The sequence below is a fragment of the Aotus nancymaae genome, unplaced genomic scaffold (genome assembly GCF_030222135.1).
Source record: "Aotus nancymaae isolate 86718 unplaced genomic scaffold, 86718_ANA_hifiasm-v0.15.2.pri h1tg000049l, whole genome shotgun sequence".
Taxonomy (NCBI): Eukaryota; Metazoa; Chordata; class Mammalia; order Primates; family Aotidae; genus Aotus; species Aotus nancymaae.
Window position 1 is genome coordinate 11,959,499 of NW_026988463.1, and position 16,482 is coordinate 11,975,980.

Here is a 16,482-nt window from a genome sequence, read left to right on the forward strand (position 1 = left end):
GTATTAGGATTAGAGGTAGTAGAGTACCTGGTGCTTAGTAACCTCTCTGTAAACCATGATTGGTATCTGTTTGTACTTCTTTATGATATGTTTATAAGCAAACCTTAAAGATATTATGAAATAGCATTAACTAAGCCGTGTACTGTTTAGTCTTCTCCGGAGTGGAATTTATTCGGAGTTCTTGACATTTAGGATCTGCCATTTCACATGATCTAGCAGATCTTTGATTTTACCTTAAATTATTCTTGTGTGGTTGAGACATCAATCTTAATTTTCTCCCATGAAGTGTGAAGAATGTTGTAAAGTGCTTAGGTCTTTCAGCTGTCTGTCAACTTACTCAAGACTGTTAAGTATGGAATTGCTTCCCAAGTCTATTTTAAGTTGTGTTTCGTCTTTTTTTTAAAAAAAAAAGTTTTCTTCTTTTTTTAAGTAACAGTTCTAAACTTTTTTCTGAATTCCCATCTGCTTCTACTTTATGGCATCATAAATTCCTTCTTACCTTCTGCACATCACTACCCACTTTTTAAGCTGCTATGTCAGCTCTTGTGAAAACCTTTTTTGTGTTGGGCTGGGTGTGAGAGCAGCAGCTTTGTTGACTGTTTTGAGGGGCAGGTTAAAGTTGTCATCCGAAGCATGTGTCAGGGTCAGGGAGCTTGGGTTTCACACCCCAGCTGTGCTGGTCAGAATCTCTCCACCTCTGTTTGCCTAGCTGTGGAAGTAGAATTGTTACCCACCTTGTGGGGTGGTTTTGAGGAGAAAAAGAGCATCAGATTGGTAGCACTGGATCTAGAGTCACATCTCTGGCAGGTACCTTATCAGGTACAGCTCCATGGCCTCTTCTGCTCTTCCTGTCTTCCCAGGTTCTAGCCCTGGTGCTTTTGGGAAGACCTCAACCTCTCTATGGAGGAAACAGCAAACTTCCAGGTGCAGCTTCCTGCCTCCAGATTCACAAAGCTGTCCACATGCACACCTCCCTCCTTCTGTGCCTCTGCCAGGCGCTTGTCCCACACATGTGTTCTGAGTCCCTCTCTCAGTCCTTGTGCTACATCTTATCCATGCCCACCCATGGGCAGAATCCCTTCCACTGTTCAAAATAACTCCCACAATCCCAGCTCGCCTCTTCTCCCAATTCTTTGCTTTCTTTTCGGAATTCGAGGCATCTGCAGTCACCACCCTTGCTGTGGTTCCTCGCTCAGTCTCCTCTAGCTGTGGTCCCCACACCACTGAGCCTGTTCTTACTGAACACCCTGTGACCCCCCTTGCCACACCCACCAGGCAGTCTTCTCATCTTGCCTGAGTGTTCAGTACTTTGACCACTTCTTCCCTTTTTTTTGGAGACAGAGTCTTACTCTACTGTCCAGGCTGGAATATGGAGTGCAGTGGTGTGGTTATAGCTCACTACAACCTCAAACTCCAGGGCTGACGATCCTTCTGACTCAGTCTCCTGAGTAGCTGGGACTACCGGTGTACACCACCATGCCCAGCTAATTTTTTTTTTTTTAGGTAGAGATGATTGTCTCACTGTGTAGCCCAAGCTGTCCTCAAACCCATGAACTCAAGTGATCCTCTCGCCTTGTCCTCCCAAAGTGCTGGGGACTACAGGCGTGAGCCACGGTGCCTGGCATTTTCTTCCTCCTTGAAGCAATGTTTTCTTGAATTCCCTAGGTTTGCCCTTCCGCTTTCAGGCCACAGCTTCCCAGGCTCTCATGCCTACCCTCCCCATGTATATAAAGATTAAAGGCTGGTGCTCCTGAGTTCAATCTGGAGGCTTCTCTGCTTTCTCTGCACCTTCTCCTCAGCAATTCCCTCTTTCTGGGGGCTCAAACCACCTTCATGCCAGTGATTTCCAAATGGATTCGCTCTGCCCATCCCACATTTCCACCGATGTTCCCAGGTTCTTCAAAGCCACCATCCACCCCATTCCTGTGTTCCCACTATCCTGTTCTCTGGTCCCAGATGGTACAACCCTGCACTGCCCAGGCTAGTACTTGAAGGACTGTGTAGTTTCTCTGTATTCCCGCCTCTTCCATCCTAACAAGCCACTGCCCTTTCTTCCCATATGTATTACGCTGGCGTCCTGCTGATCTCCCGGAAGCTTTGTCAGGAGGAGGAGATCTGACCAAAAGGCCCTCTTGACTAAACGTCTCGGTGTGGCATTCCTCTGCCCATCGCTCTGCTGAACCACTGGCCCTTCTCCTCCTTCCTCCCTAGGTTTTGCTGTTACAGTCAGTCATCCTCAGTCTAGACTGTGTTCCTTTATCGGATGAGTCACCTCATATTCCTTCTGCCTGGATCACAATTCCCCATCTTCAGAATTTCTACACTATCTGCTCTCCCAACCCTCAAGTCTTGGGAAAGACCCAAGTGTCTTTTCCTTAAGGAAACTGTTCCTGAGCCCTAGGCGTGGTCATTTCCTCATGGGAAACTCCATTGCAAACTCCATTTCTAACCCTGAGCCCATGCCTGATGGTCTGTGCACTCTCTCTCTCTCCCTGATACTGGACTGTAGGCTGTATCTCTGATTCACTCTCATAGCCTGAGTTGCTTTGTTTTAGAAGATAGTTTGTTCATGAATGAATGGATAGATGAATAAATGAACAGGTGAGATTGAAATATACAGGCATTCATTGGTGTCCACGGGGGATCAGTTTCAGGACCCCTGAGTATACCAAAATTCTCACGTACTCAGGTCCCACTGTCAGTCCTGCAGACCCTGTGGATATGAGAGGCTCCCCAATATGGGCAGGTTTTAAATCCCTCAAAGACTGTGTTTTCCTTTTCTTTTTTAATTCTTTCCTTTTTCTAGTTCATTAAAGAAAGACTGTGTTTTCAAAATGTGTTGGGTTTTGAAAAATAATCTATATATAAGTGGACCCATACAGTTCAAACACGTGTTGTTCGAGGGTCAGCTGTATTTGTTTGTAAAGTAGTTAGCATAGTTCTTTACAAGCATTATAGCAATTAATAAATCGTGGCTTTAATAATTTTTGACTGACTTTTCAGCCTGTAACCATGAAGAAAAAAAAGGAAACACCAGGCTGGGTAACCAAAGCAGGGTTCCTTATTGACATCATTCATTCAATGCTGAGGCAATTGGCTTGGGCCATGGGAACTTACAGCCTAAACGGTAGCTCTTCTGCCTCTCAGTCAGCCTGTTAATATCTCATATTTATTGTTGCCTCTTCTGCTGCCCCTTCTCATGTTAAAATTATCATTTCCCACCTAGATTCCTGCCCACTTGGTGTTCCTCTACCAGTCTTTTTGCTTCCTTCACTCTTCCTCCAGATTGCGGGCTTCTTAAGCATAGGGAATCCCTTCCCCACTGCTGCATTCCAGTACCCAGTGCCACTGTTTATTGAATGTATGAGATGGCTGGGCACAGTGGCTCATGCCTGTAATCCCAGCCCTTTGGAAGGCCAATGTGGGTGGATCAGTTGAGCCCGGGAGTTTGAAACCAGCCTGGACGAGATGGCAGAATCTTGTCTCTGCAGAAGATAAAAAGTTAGCCAGGTGTTGTGGCATGCACCTGTAGTCCCAGCTACTCAGGAGGCTGAGGTGGGAGGATTGTTTGAGCCCAGAAGCTCGAGGCTACAGTGAGCCATGATACCACTATTGCACTCCAGCTTGGGGAACAGAACAAGACCCTGTCTCGAAAACAAATAAATACATAAATAATGAATGAATGAATGAGATGAATGTTTTAACAGGTGGTTTCAGGAGAGTTGGAAAAAATCAATTAATTTTAGTCTCAGAAAATTTTGAAAATTTGTAGTTCAGACTTTTTAAAAATAATATTTTCTTTTGTTGTTATTTGAGAATATGCAGAGCAATGGAATGTCTTATATTGGCTTTGGCGAAGTTCTTTTTGTCTGAATTATATATTTGTGATTTAACAGCAGTAACCTTGTTAATGAAGTACCTACACGTCCCAGGCCCTGTGATAAAAGCTTTGTAAGGTAGGTGGAGATGTCTGTTTTATAGGTAAAGAAAGAGCAGTCCAGGGAGGCAGGTAACTCACCCCAGACAACTTAAGGTTTGGGCAGGATTTGAACCCAGGTCTATGTGGCCTCAGAACCTGTGGTTTTCCCATTTGACTTTGTGGCTTCCCTTTGGGTAGGTTTTAAATAATTAAACATCACCATTATCTTCATGTCTAAAGAGTGTTTTCTTTGCCACTTCCTTGGCCTTAATTGGAGAACTGTAAAGTAAAGTGACATGTGGGAACAGTGGCCAGCGTGCATGTGTGTCCATATTTAATTGAGGAGAAGGATGAGGAGGTAGCAGAGTGGAAGGCCTGACTTGTTCTAGGTAACAGAACCAAGATCACACTCTGCCCTGCTCTTCTACATCCTAGTTGGGTGCCAATGGAACTTTCTCTCCGCCTTGTCAGTGAAGCGGTGATAACAGCATCTGCCCTCACCGCAGTGAGGGTCCAGCAAGTAGGATCTGTGGAATCTGTCTGGACGCCTCGCTGCTCTCACAGGTTCCTCTGCACTCCATCTCTGTAAGCACGGCCCTCTGAGCCTGCTTCCTTTCTTGATTCATTTCCTTTCCTTTCTTGAGTGCCTCTCATGGGTCAGGCACTGCCATGGAGGCCCTGAGGAAGCAGAGAGGAAGGAATGCAGTCCTTCACTATCTTCACTAGTTCTGTCTGTCCCTTTATGGAGCTCAGATCTCTTTCACTGTCCTACTTTCCCCTCTTTCAGCCTCAGTACTTTTTAAAAAAAATAATTAGCCCTTGTTGGAGAAACACAGTATAAAAGGAAGCGTGAAGGACAAGGAATCCCAAGCTCTGGCTCCCAACGGTGTGAGCAGGCAGGTGGGCCAGCCTCTGCTGTCAGTGACGGTGGCCCATTTCCTGCCCAGGCAAAGCTGCCCATTAGAGCTAGAGCCAGGGCCCTCCAGTTTCCAGTCCAGGCGCTTTTTTCACATACCAGGCTTCAACATGGGATTTTCTAACTGAAAAATTTGGAAATTTGTATCCCCATTCTGGCTTGTTTTTTTTCTCTGAAGAAGAAACAGGCTGCCAGTGGACATAAAGACTTTTTAATTTATACATTTATTTATTTTCCTTTTTTTTTTTTTTTTAGATAGGGTCTCTCTCTGTTGCCGAGGGGCTGGAGTACAGTGGTGCAGTCTCAGCTCACTGCAGCCTCAACCTCGCTGGCTCAAGCAGTACTCCCACCTCAGCCTCCTGAGTAGCTGGGACTACAGGTGCACACCAACACGCCCAGCTAATTTTGTTTGTTTTTTAGAGATGGGGTCACACTACGTTATGTTGTCCAGGCTGGTCTCAAATTCCTGGACTTAAGCGATCCTCCCACCTTGGCCTCCCAAAGTGCAGGGATTATGGGCATGAGCTACCACGCCTGGCCTGATGTTTTGTTTCTTCCTTCCTTTCCTCCCATAATCATATGTTGAATTTCTGGAAAACTGCTATGGAAAACCCCAGGTTCTAAGCTGGGTGTACACAGCAAGTCTGCACTTTATCTTGAAGACACTGAAGGGTTTGACAGAAGAGAATGGATCATGTTAGCAGGGAAAGAATGGATTGGAGAGGTTGGAAAGGAGGGCTGTCATTTTCTGGGCTTGCCTGCCCTTTTTACTTCTTTGGGCATATTGGAAATACCTTGATTTTACCATGTTTCTTTTAGATCACTGATTCCTGTTTGCAACTTAATATCTGCCTAGTTCCTTAGATGGGTTAAGGGGAAATACATCTATGATCATTTTTTCTGAACTCAGGAAAGTGTTCATAGTGACCATTAGGGTTGAGTGGTTTTGTTTTCCTTTATTTTCAACATCTTTCTTTAAAGATTTTAAAGTTTGCCCTTTTGGAAAATCTGCCCATTCTCTATTTGGTAAATTGCAGAGGCTGTCCATCTGTCATAAATTTAAACCTGATCAAAACTATATGAAATATGAGAAAACTTTTGTATCTAATATATTCATATTTAAATAAGCAAACAAACACAAAGCAACCTTTGGTGTCATCCATGCACTGGCTGACAATCCAGAATGACAGCGTGGTCAGTTAGGGCCCCAGGCTGTGGTTGCTCTGAGGCTCTGAGAGGAATAAGAAAGGCCATCTTAAAGGGTGTCAGAGAGCGCACCCTTGACATTAAGACACACAATGGCATTAGAGGAGTAGGATTTGGGCCGGTGAGGTAGGCAGAGGCCACTGTTGGCACACATCACTTCTGGTCATGGAGTACCACACCAGGTTATCACACAGGGACTCCTTCCAGCATTTGCACAAGCTGTTGTATGGAGAGGTGGACACACTCCAATTCCTTGCAAACAGATGTATGCCTGTGTTAGCTCTGCATGACACAAACCAGGACCCTTCCATTGCATGTGGTATCGTGGAAAGAATGTAGGCTTTAATTGGGGTCCCAGCCTACACATGTGTAGTCTTTGGGACCTTCAGCCAGTCCGTTTTTATGAGTCTCAGTGTCCTTACCTTTAAAGCCAGGATAATGCTTAAAGGATTTTCTGTGCTGACAGAGGAAATTGCCAATAGTTATCTTTCTTTGTTTTTGTTTTTGTTTTTTAATTTGTTTGATTTATTTTTTTTGAGACAGGGTCTCACTCTGTCACCCTGGCTGGAGTGCAATGGCACAATCTCAGTTCACAGAAACCTCTACATCCTGGGCTCAAACAATCCCACTACCTCACCCTCCCAGGTATCTGGGACTGCAGGCATGCCTGGCTAATCTGTATATTTTAAGTAGAAACAGGGTTTCACTGTGTTACCTAGGCTGGTCTTGAACTGCTGGACTCAAATGATCCACCTGTCTTAGCCTCCCAAAGTGCTGGCATTACAAGCATGAGCCACCATCCTCAGTCCTCTTTTTTGTAACCATCGGATTAATAAGAATATAGGCAATTGCCTTAGACATGAGAACTTGATGTTTGCTGAGGATGGCCATGGTGAAAAATGCAGGACGAATGGTGTGTAACTGCTTCAGCAGTTTCCTAGTACACCCTCCCCACCCGCTAACAGTTGCTACAGTAAACTGGTTTCGGCCCTCTAAGAAGCAAACTGCAAAAATTCCCTTAGCCGCTGAGCAAGGCTGAAGTCTGGCATCTGAGCCGCAGTACTCATTTACACCACATGTGTCCCACTCAGGGGCTCCACTTCCATGAGACTGAAGACATTGAAACAGAAATAAGTTTGAGCTGATCTTAAAGAGACCTTCTCACTTAAGCAGAGTGTTGAAAATGGCCTTCAGTAGTTGGACAGGGTAAACAATGGAAAAGTTAGACATTTTGTTTGTTTAAAATGTAATGAACATCTGTGAAACCACCACTCAACCAAACAATTAAAACATCTACCTGGTCTTCTCCTGTCTAGTCCTCCTGATTCCCTTCCAGCACCAGCCACTTTACTAAAGTGTGTGCCAGTCATCTTCTTGCTGGTTTTTGTTTTCCCTCTCATACACACCCCCGCCATGTGTGTATGTATATGTGTTGCAGGGCCTGAGGGGGATTGCATTTATCATTCACCGTTACATCACTGAGATTCATCCGTTTTATTCTATGTAGCTGTAGTTCACTCATATTTTCTCTTAGACAATATTCCATTGTGTGAATGTACTGCAGATTTGTACTGCAGGGTCATAGGGAGTGAGAATGATCACCTTTGAGTGAGAACACTAGCTTGTTTTCCAAAATGGTCACACAACCACTGGGGATCCTGTTGCTCCACACCTTCCCGATAGTTGGTATTATCAATGTTTTTATAATTTTTGCCAGCACAGTAGGTATAGCTGAGCATCTCTGTATATGTCCACTGGCCTCACATGTCTCCCTTCTGTGCAGTGACTGCGTGCCTCTCATGCCTCGTGCCCACTTTTCTGCAGTTGTTTCCTTACTAGTTTATGGGTGTTTTTATGTATCCTAGTGCTAATCCTGCCAGTTGAATGTCTTGCAGATATCTTCTCCCAGTTTATAGATTGCCTTTCTTCTCTTTAAAATATCTTCTGAGGACAAAGGCTTTAATATTAATGTAGCCAAACTTATTGATCTTTTCTTTTATGCCTATCCTTTTTCTGTCTTCTTAAATTCTTTCCTACTTCAAGTTCAGAAAGATACTCACTTATATTTTCTTTTCAAGTTCTCAGAGTTTGCTTTTGACATTTAAGTTCTTCGTCCATCTGGAGTGAATTTTTCGGCATGGTGTGACTAAGAATCCAATTTCATTTTTTTTTCCTATGGATAAACAATTTTTCCAGCTTTTCCTTTTCCAGGCAGTTGTGTCAAAAATCAAAATTTCACAGATGTATACGTGTTTTTCTAGGCTGATAGAATTCTGTACCATTGGTCCGTTTATCTCTGCACCGTTACTCTCTGAACTCCTATAGCTTTACAATAAGTTGTTTACCTGGTAAAGCAAGTCCCGCTTCCTATTCTTTTTTAGAAATGTCCCAGCTGTTGTTGGCCCTTTGGTTCTAATTTTAGAATCCATCTTTCAGGTTTCCCAGAGTAACTACGGTTTAATTGATGTATAATAAAATGACTGTCTTTGGTGTACAGTTCTGTGCCTCTGCAAATGCATGCAGTAATGTAATCAGCATTGCTGTCAGGATATAGAATGGTTATGTCACCCCCAAAATGCCCTCCCCCTCTTTATAGTCAACTTCCTCTTCCATTCTAGCCCCAGCACTAGCCCCAGGCGATCTCAACCGGTTGTTTTCTACTGAGCTTTTTTCTTTTCTTATTTTTAAATTTTTTCAATATTTAATTAAAATGTTGGCAGCTGACTCTGGGCACACTGCCTGCGAGTTAGCCCTGTTCCACGGGAACTGTTTAAAAAATAAAATAAAATGTTGGAATATTTTTGCTGGAGTTACAGTAAATCTATAAATCAATTTAGGAAGGAATCTACATTTTATGCTGTCTCCCTGTTCATAAACATAATGCATCAACTTAGTTGAAAAGTCTTTGCTTGACAGTAGTGGAAAGTTCTTTAAAAAAAAAAAAAACAGTCTAAACATTTTAAGTAATTCTTTAATACAGGAAACATTTTATAAGCTAATTGTCAACCTACATAAACAAAATGTATATAAATACACAGCAGACATTGGCAGTATCACATTGTTAAAATGTATGTATTATATATGTGCCACATCCTAGTTCCAAGCCAGCTTTGTTGCTCTCCCTACAAGACCTCAGGCAAGCCGTTTAGTTTCTCTAGTACTCAGTCTCTTTATTTGTGTGGTGGCTACAACATCCGAAGATTAAATGCTGTGATGTGTGCAGTGTCAAGAGACAATGGACCAGGCACAGTGAAGCCGGAGTGGTTGAGACTCTTATGTGAAGCAACTGCTCCCACACACCTCCAGGGAAACAGGGAGGACTCTTAGCACGTTTGGTTCCCCAGTGGCTTTCATAAAGTGGCAAGACCGATAGATTGCCTTGAATCATTTCCCTGACAAATTTGGAAAAGGTTAGTGTTACCCAGCAGCCTGCTACATACTGCTTCTGACAGATGAGCTGGAATCACTGGAATCACTGGAGGACACAGTTGACAGCCAATTCATTTTGCTGATTCATCCTTTAGAGGCGTGGCTTCAAGCCAGAGCTTGGCTTCTAGATGAAAGGCCGAGAGCTGCAAAGCTGCTGGGACTCAAAGGAATGCTGGTAAATTATTGCCACGTGGAGGCCAGCAGTGAAAAGCGGACTGTTATTTATTTCCCCCTTTAAGTGATCCTACATTCCAAATTTGCTCAGATAAATTCCCTCGCCATGGTTGGGGAGTTGTTTGTAACATTTGTTCATTAGCTGGGAGCTGAATTACTGAAAACAATCAGATAGCATTAAATAGATTATCTCAGCTCCTCTATGACCCTGTCATCACCTTTGCTTTCATGGGAATATTGACCCAAACCTCCTCTCCTATTTGGTAATCCAAATTAAACTTGAGAGAAGGATTTTTTTCGAGATAGGGTCTTGCTGTGTTGCCCAGATTGGAGTGAGTATAGGGTACAATCACAGCTCAGTGCAGGCTCAACTTCCTGGGCTCAGTCGATCCTCTCGCCTCACCTCAGACTCCCTAATAACTGAGAATACAGTCTCAAGCCACCACATCCGGCTAATTTTTTTTAAGTTAAAGAATGAAATAGCCAGGCCCAGCACGGTGGCTCATGCCCATAATCCCAGCACTTTGGGAGGCTGAGGCAGGCAGATCACTTGAGCCCAGGAGTTTGAGACCAGCCTGGCCAACACAGCGAAACCCTGTTTCTATGAAAATTACAAAAATTAGCTGAGTGTAGTGGCGCATGCCTGTAATCCCAGCTATTCAGGAGGCTGAGGCAGGAGAATCACTTGAACCCAGGAGGCGGAGGTTGCAGTCAGCCTAGATTACGCTTATACTCCAGCCTAGGTGACAGAGCAAGACTCTGTCACAAATAGTAAATATATTAATAAAAATAAAGAACTTTCTTTAAAAAAAAATGAAATAGGAAAATCAAGGAGATGCTCATTGGTTGACAGTTGGTACAGAATAATGATGATAGAGCCAATGGATTCTCATACATCCACGTTGATAGATTAACGTATTTTAATCTGTGACAAGCCTAGGGAGTCGCAAGCTTACAGGGAAATCACCAGTACATAAAACTGGTATGAGACAGGGTGACCTTTAAGAGAGGGTGGAGATTGTGTCTTGATTTACCAAATACCTGACATAGTTCCTGGGACAAAAACACTCAGTAAGCAATTACCACATGGAAGAATGGGTGGCAGTGTTTCTCGGATATAAATTGTTGGGAGACTGGGTAAATGAGTGAACAAAACCAGAAATATGCCACATTAAAAGTAAGAAAAAGAACTATTCCAAGGAATAAGATTTTTGGGAAAGGATCCTGTTTCTGTGGCTCTCTTATATGGGTAACTTTACTCAATGGCACATCTCCAGAACTGCCTGCTTTCACTGCTTACCTCCTGAGTAAGTCAGAGCGTGCTGTTTTGAGCTCACGTTTCAGTAACCCCCTCTACTTCTTTGGGAGACTTTGTATAATATGAATATTCTTTAGCACTTTTTTTTTAGAGATGGGGGTCTCACAGTGTTGCCCAACTTGGTCTTCAACTCCATGGGCTCGAGTTATCCTCCTGCCTTGGCCTCCCAAAGTGCTGCGATTACAAGTGTGAGCCTCCATGCCCAGCCTCTCTAATAGTTTGAGAGATGTTTTTCCCCCTTTTCTCTTTAACTCTAGAGTATTTTAAAAGCAAACAAACTTCTTAGTAAAAATTTGTGTTTTCTGAAGTAGAGTTTTTTCCTGCTTTGTTCTGTTTTTTAGATGACTAAATATTTAGGGCATGACATTCCGGAAACTTTTGTTGTGCTGAGAAGTTTTAGTGAAATCTGGCCTGGTTGAAGATTAAAATGTGTCAGGTGCTGGATGTGGGGCACCTGCCTCCCTTTCCCTCTGCAGTTGTCTTTCCCTCTGCATTAAGGTCCCTGGTAAACTGGAGTCCCTTGTCCACTGCCAAAGTGGCCCAAAGCCTGCATGCTCGTCACTACCACTGCATTCTGCCCTGCGTTTATTCACATCATTTTTGTTAAGATGAGAACTATTCCATATCCAGAGGTTTTCTATGTGCAGGTAGACAGATTCTGTTTCTGATATCGTGGCGCTTTTGCAGCTACCAGGTACAAAGACTGCCCTGAACAGCGTGGCCAGGCTCTTATGGTCTCACTGCCAGTGTGGGTAATAGTTGTTGGCAGTGATAGTGGGCTAGGAATGCATATGCCCAAACTGGAGGCCAGAACCAGCAAATGAGCACCCATCCACCAAGAGACCACCATTGGTCCTCAATCCCACGCTGCCATCATGATCCATCCACAGCAGCCTCCGAAGAGGGGGCAGCATGCGCTCAGAACACAACTGACCTGGCCTTAGTCTGAAGCATTAACACCAGGGGAGAAATAAGCCCCAGCTTTCAAGCACTCCTGCCAGCCAGAGGCGCATTATGGAGAATTAGCAGTCTTTAAGGCGGAAGGAGCAGAGCCATGTCCTCAGTATTGTGAAGCTGTCTTAAATTTGCAGAGTGCATGGGAGCTAAGCTATGAGGATGCAAAGGCTTAAGAAAGATGTTATGGACTTTGGGACTCCAGGGGAAGGACAGGAGGGTGGTGAGGAATAAAAGACTGCACATTGGGTGCAGTGTACACTGCTCAGGTGACAGATGCACCGAAACTCAGAAATCACTGCTGAAGAACTTTTCCATGCAACCAGACACCGCCAATATTTATTTCAATAGTTCTCCTAAAACTATTGAAATAAAATAAATAAAATATTTTAAAAACTGCATATGTAGTGTAATTCTAGTTATAGGTAGCTCAAGAGAAGGCAAAATTAAGCTCTGATGATAGTAATGGTGACAGCACTTTTCAAGTTGAGGAAGATAATGCCATAATTGTGCTGTGTATCTGAGGTGTCTTCATCCAGTGAAGGAGGGGTGGGAGGCTGTCTACAAACAGGCATGAGAGTGACGGGGATGTTCTTTATCTTAATCGTGTGATGGATATGTGGGTGTACACATTTGTTTAAAATTCATTGTAACAAAACAGGTAATAAACCCTGATAGTTAAAAAAATTTTTTAATAATGAAATGAAAATAATAAAGCACTTTCAGAAAAACTTTGCAGAGTCCAGAGTGAGGTGCAGCGTGGTAAGAGGGACCCTGGTAATTGGGTTGGAGGAACCTGGTTTTGCATCTTGTCCCTGCAGTGACCTCTGTGACCCAGCTGTCTCACCAGCAAAAACATCTCCTCCCTTGCAAGCATACTATGAAGCTTAGATGTAATGCATGTAAAACACTGCACACAGACTTCCAGGAGATCTTCAGTGTGTGACACAGTAATCACGACCCACTGGCAATATTGCTTTTTGTTATCATTTTTATTTTAGGAAAATAGGGTTTATAGTTTTCCCTTAGAGATTTTGTTTGTTTTCATTTTATAATTCTGAAAATGAATAATATCCAATAATGTTGGCTGCAAATATTCTGAAAATTAGTATTTTACTTACATCATTACAGTTCTTTACAGTTTACAAAGCATTTTGACACCGAAAAGGAGATTGGAGAGCAATGACTCTTTTTTTCCAGGTGAGGAACCTCAGACTTGGAGAGTTCAAAGGGTGTACTCAAGGTCCTTTGTCTTCCAGGTGACAGAGCCAGGGTCAGACCTCAGACCTGATGGGGCTCCTTTGACCACCTTAGGCTACCTATCAAAAGTGACATCTTTGGGGCTAGGCCATACTTTTCTAAGCGTTTTTTTTTTTTCTTTTTTTCTCTTCTCCTTGTAGCTGTCAATACCAGCAAATATGCAGAAAGCTATCGGATCCAGACCTATGCTGAATATATGAGGAAAAAACAGGAAGAGAAGCAGATCAAAAGAAAGTGGATGGAAGATGGCTGGAAAGACGCTGACAGCAAGCGGCTAAACCCTCAGTGCTTACCCTATGCCCTGCAGAATCACTACTACAGCAACAATAGGTAAGCACTCTCAGCTGTTGATTTAAAAGGCCAGAGTTCTAGCAATGGCTTTCCTTGTTGCTTCTCGTAGGTTTCTAAGTACTGAATCTGACTTGAGAAAGATGGCCTTTCTAAATTTTCACATCATATCAGAAGTGATTATGGCCCGAATTCCCTGTAATTTAGAGACTGCTTTATAGACCACAGCTATTTCAGTTAACCCTTACAAAACCCCTTTGAGGCAGATAGGAATTTTTTTTGAGACAGGGTCTCATTCTGGCTTGAGTGCAGTGGCATGATCACAGCTCACTGCAGCTTCCACCTCCTGGGCTTAAGTGATCTTCCAACATCAGCCTCCTTAGTAGCTGGGACTACAGGTACACACTGCCATGCCCGACTAATTTTTGATTTTTTGTAGAGATGAGGTCTCACTGTGTTGCCCAGGGTGGTCTCAAACTCCTGGATGCAAGTGATGCTCTTGCCTCAGCCTCCCAAAGTGCTGGGATTATAGGTTTGAGCCACTGTGCCTGTCCCAGGATATGTCTTATTCCCATTTGAGGGATGAGAAGATGGAGGTTCTGTGTCTTGTTCACCAGTTCTGTGAGAGAACCAGGATTAGAACTGAACCCATGTGTGCCTGATCCCTTACTCTTCTCGGTATGGCTGCCTCTACCTGATCTCCTGAGCTTTCAGATTGTGTAGATACTGAACCATGTGCCTACTGGAGAAAGAATGCTTGACTCACTCTTCCTTTTACCACCTGTAATCCTCCCTGCAGAAGATAAATGCTGGCAACATTTGGTATCTTTGTGAAACTACAAATCATAGGTATAGAAAATGGGAAAAATGTATACATACGTATGTTGAATATAGAAAATTGTGAAGTTTAGAACAATGTGAATTAACAAGAGAAAAAAATTAGCAATAATCCCAACACCCAGAAGCAATCACTGTTAATATTTCAGATTGCCTTCGTGCTTTTAAAATGGTTTTTTAGAGAGTAAAAAAATTGAGGTATGATTAAGAGAAAATAAAATGCAAGGATCTTAAATGTTTAAAGAGTCTTGCCAGTTATATACACTCATATAACCGCCACCCAAAGCACGATGTAGAACATTTCTATTTTCCTTGAATTTCCTTGTGTCCCTTTTCAAACAATCCCAGATTCCCACTACAATTCTCATTACCCTAAGCAACCATTTTTAAATTTTTACCACTATAACATTAGTTTCACCTATTCTTGGAATTTATGAAAAGTAGAATCGTTTTGCATTGTGTTTAACTTTTTTGCTTAATATGTTTTTCAAATTCATCCTTGCTGTTATGTCTCAGTAGTTTTTTTTAATTGTTGAGTAGTATTTAATTATGTAAATATTAAGCATTTATTTTACCCTCATTTTCTTGATGGTGGACATTTGAATTGTTTCTAGTTTGAAGCTTTATCAGTAAAGCTGCTGTGTTTTGTCTACATATGTAGAAGTAGAATTACTGATTTTTAGAATAAGTGTGTGTTAAACTTTATAAGAACAAAGAAACAGTTATTTAATTTTTTTTTTTGAGACGGAATCTCACTCTGTTGCCCAGGCTGGAGTGCAATGGCACAATCTCAGCTCACTGCAACCTCCACCTCCCGGGTTCAACCAATTCTTCTGCCTCAGCCTTCTGAGTAGCTGGGATTACAGGGGTGGACCACCACGCCCAGATAATTTTTTTTTTATTTTTAGTATAGAAGGGGTTTCACCATGTTGGTCAGGCTGGTCTCGAATTCCTGATCCACCTGCCTCAGCCTCCCAAAGTGCTGGGATTACAGGCATGAGTCACTGCGCCCGGCGTCTTGCCCCTTTTAAAATTGGGTTGTTTGTCTTTTTGCTGTTAACTTATAGTTCTTTTATGTAGTCTGGATAGATAGCTCTTGTCAAATGTGTGTACTGTACGTGTATTTCTTCGATTCTGTGGTTTGCCTATTTTCCTTGTGATGTTTTTAAATGAACATATTTTTTTCTCTTTCTTTGTTTTCTTTTTTTCTTTCTTTTTTTTTTTTTTGAGATTGTCTTGCTTTGTTGCCTAGGCTGGAGTACAGTGGTGCAATCTCAGCTCTCTGCAACGTCTGCCTCCCAGGCTAAAGTGATTCTCATGCCTCAGCCTGTGTAGATTATCGGCATGAGCCACCACACCAGGTTGATTTTCGTATTTTTAGTAGAGACAGAGTTTTGCCATGTTGCCCAGGCTGGTCTCGAACCCCTGGCCTCAAGTGATCCGCCCACCTCAGCCTTTCAAAATGCTGGGATTACAGGTGTGAGCCACCATACATAGCCAGAGATTTTTAATTTTCATAAAGTCCTTTATATTTAGTAAGTTTTTTCCTTAGTGGATTTTTTCCCCACAAAATCTTTGCCTACCCTAAGGTTGCAGTGATTTTCTCTTGTTTTTTTTTGTAGAAAGTTTGTAATTTTAACCTTTTTTTTTTTTTTTTTTTTTGAGGCGGAGTTTCGCTCGTTACCCAGGCTGGAGTGCAATGGCGCGATCACGGCTCACCGCAATCTCCGCCTCCTGGGTTCAGGCAATTCTCCTGCCTCAGCCTCCTGAGTAGCTGGGATTACAGGCACGCGCCACCATGCCCAGCTAATTTTTTGTATTAGTAGAGACGGGGTTTCACCATGTTGACCAGGACGGTCTCGATCTCTTGACCTCGTGATCCACCCGTCTCGGCCTCCCAAAGTGCTGGGATTACAGGCTTGAGCCACCGCGCCCTGCCAATTTTAACTTTTAAATTTAGGTTGTGACCCATTTCAAATTAATTGTGTATATGAAGTGAGATATGGAGATCGGGTTTTTTGTCTTCTGGTTTTTTTTCCATATGACTATCTGGTTGTTCCAACAACATTTTAACAGTTTGTTTAAAACAGTTTTATTAAGTCCTTATGTTTATCAAGTGTTTTCCTTAGTGGATTTTTTTCCCCAAAAAATCTTTGCCTACCCTAAGGTTGCAGTGATTTT

General features: G+C 42.8%; 1 protein-coding gene across 2 annotated transcripts in view; it reads left to right on the top strand.

The window, feature by feature from the left end:
• Positions 1-16,482, top strand: part of PARN (poly(A)-specific ribonuclease) — a 201,624-nt gene that overhangs the window by 138,820 nt on the left and 46,322 nt on the right. For both annotated transcript variants that reach the window (XM_012453224.2, XM_012453223.2), the window contains one exon: positions 13,317-13,506. In XM_012453224.2, the coding sequence (XP_012308647.1) occupies positions 13,317-13,506 (190 nt within the window). The remainder of the gene's footprint in view (positions 1-13,316; positions 13,507-16,482) is intronic.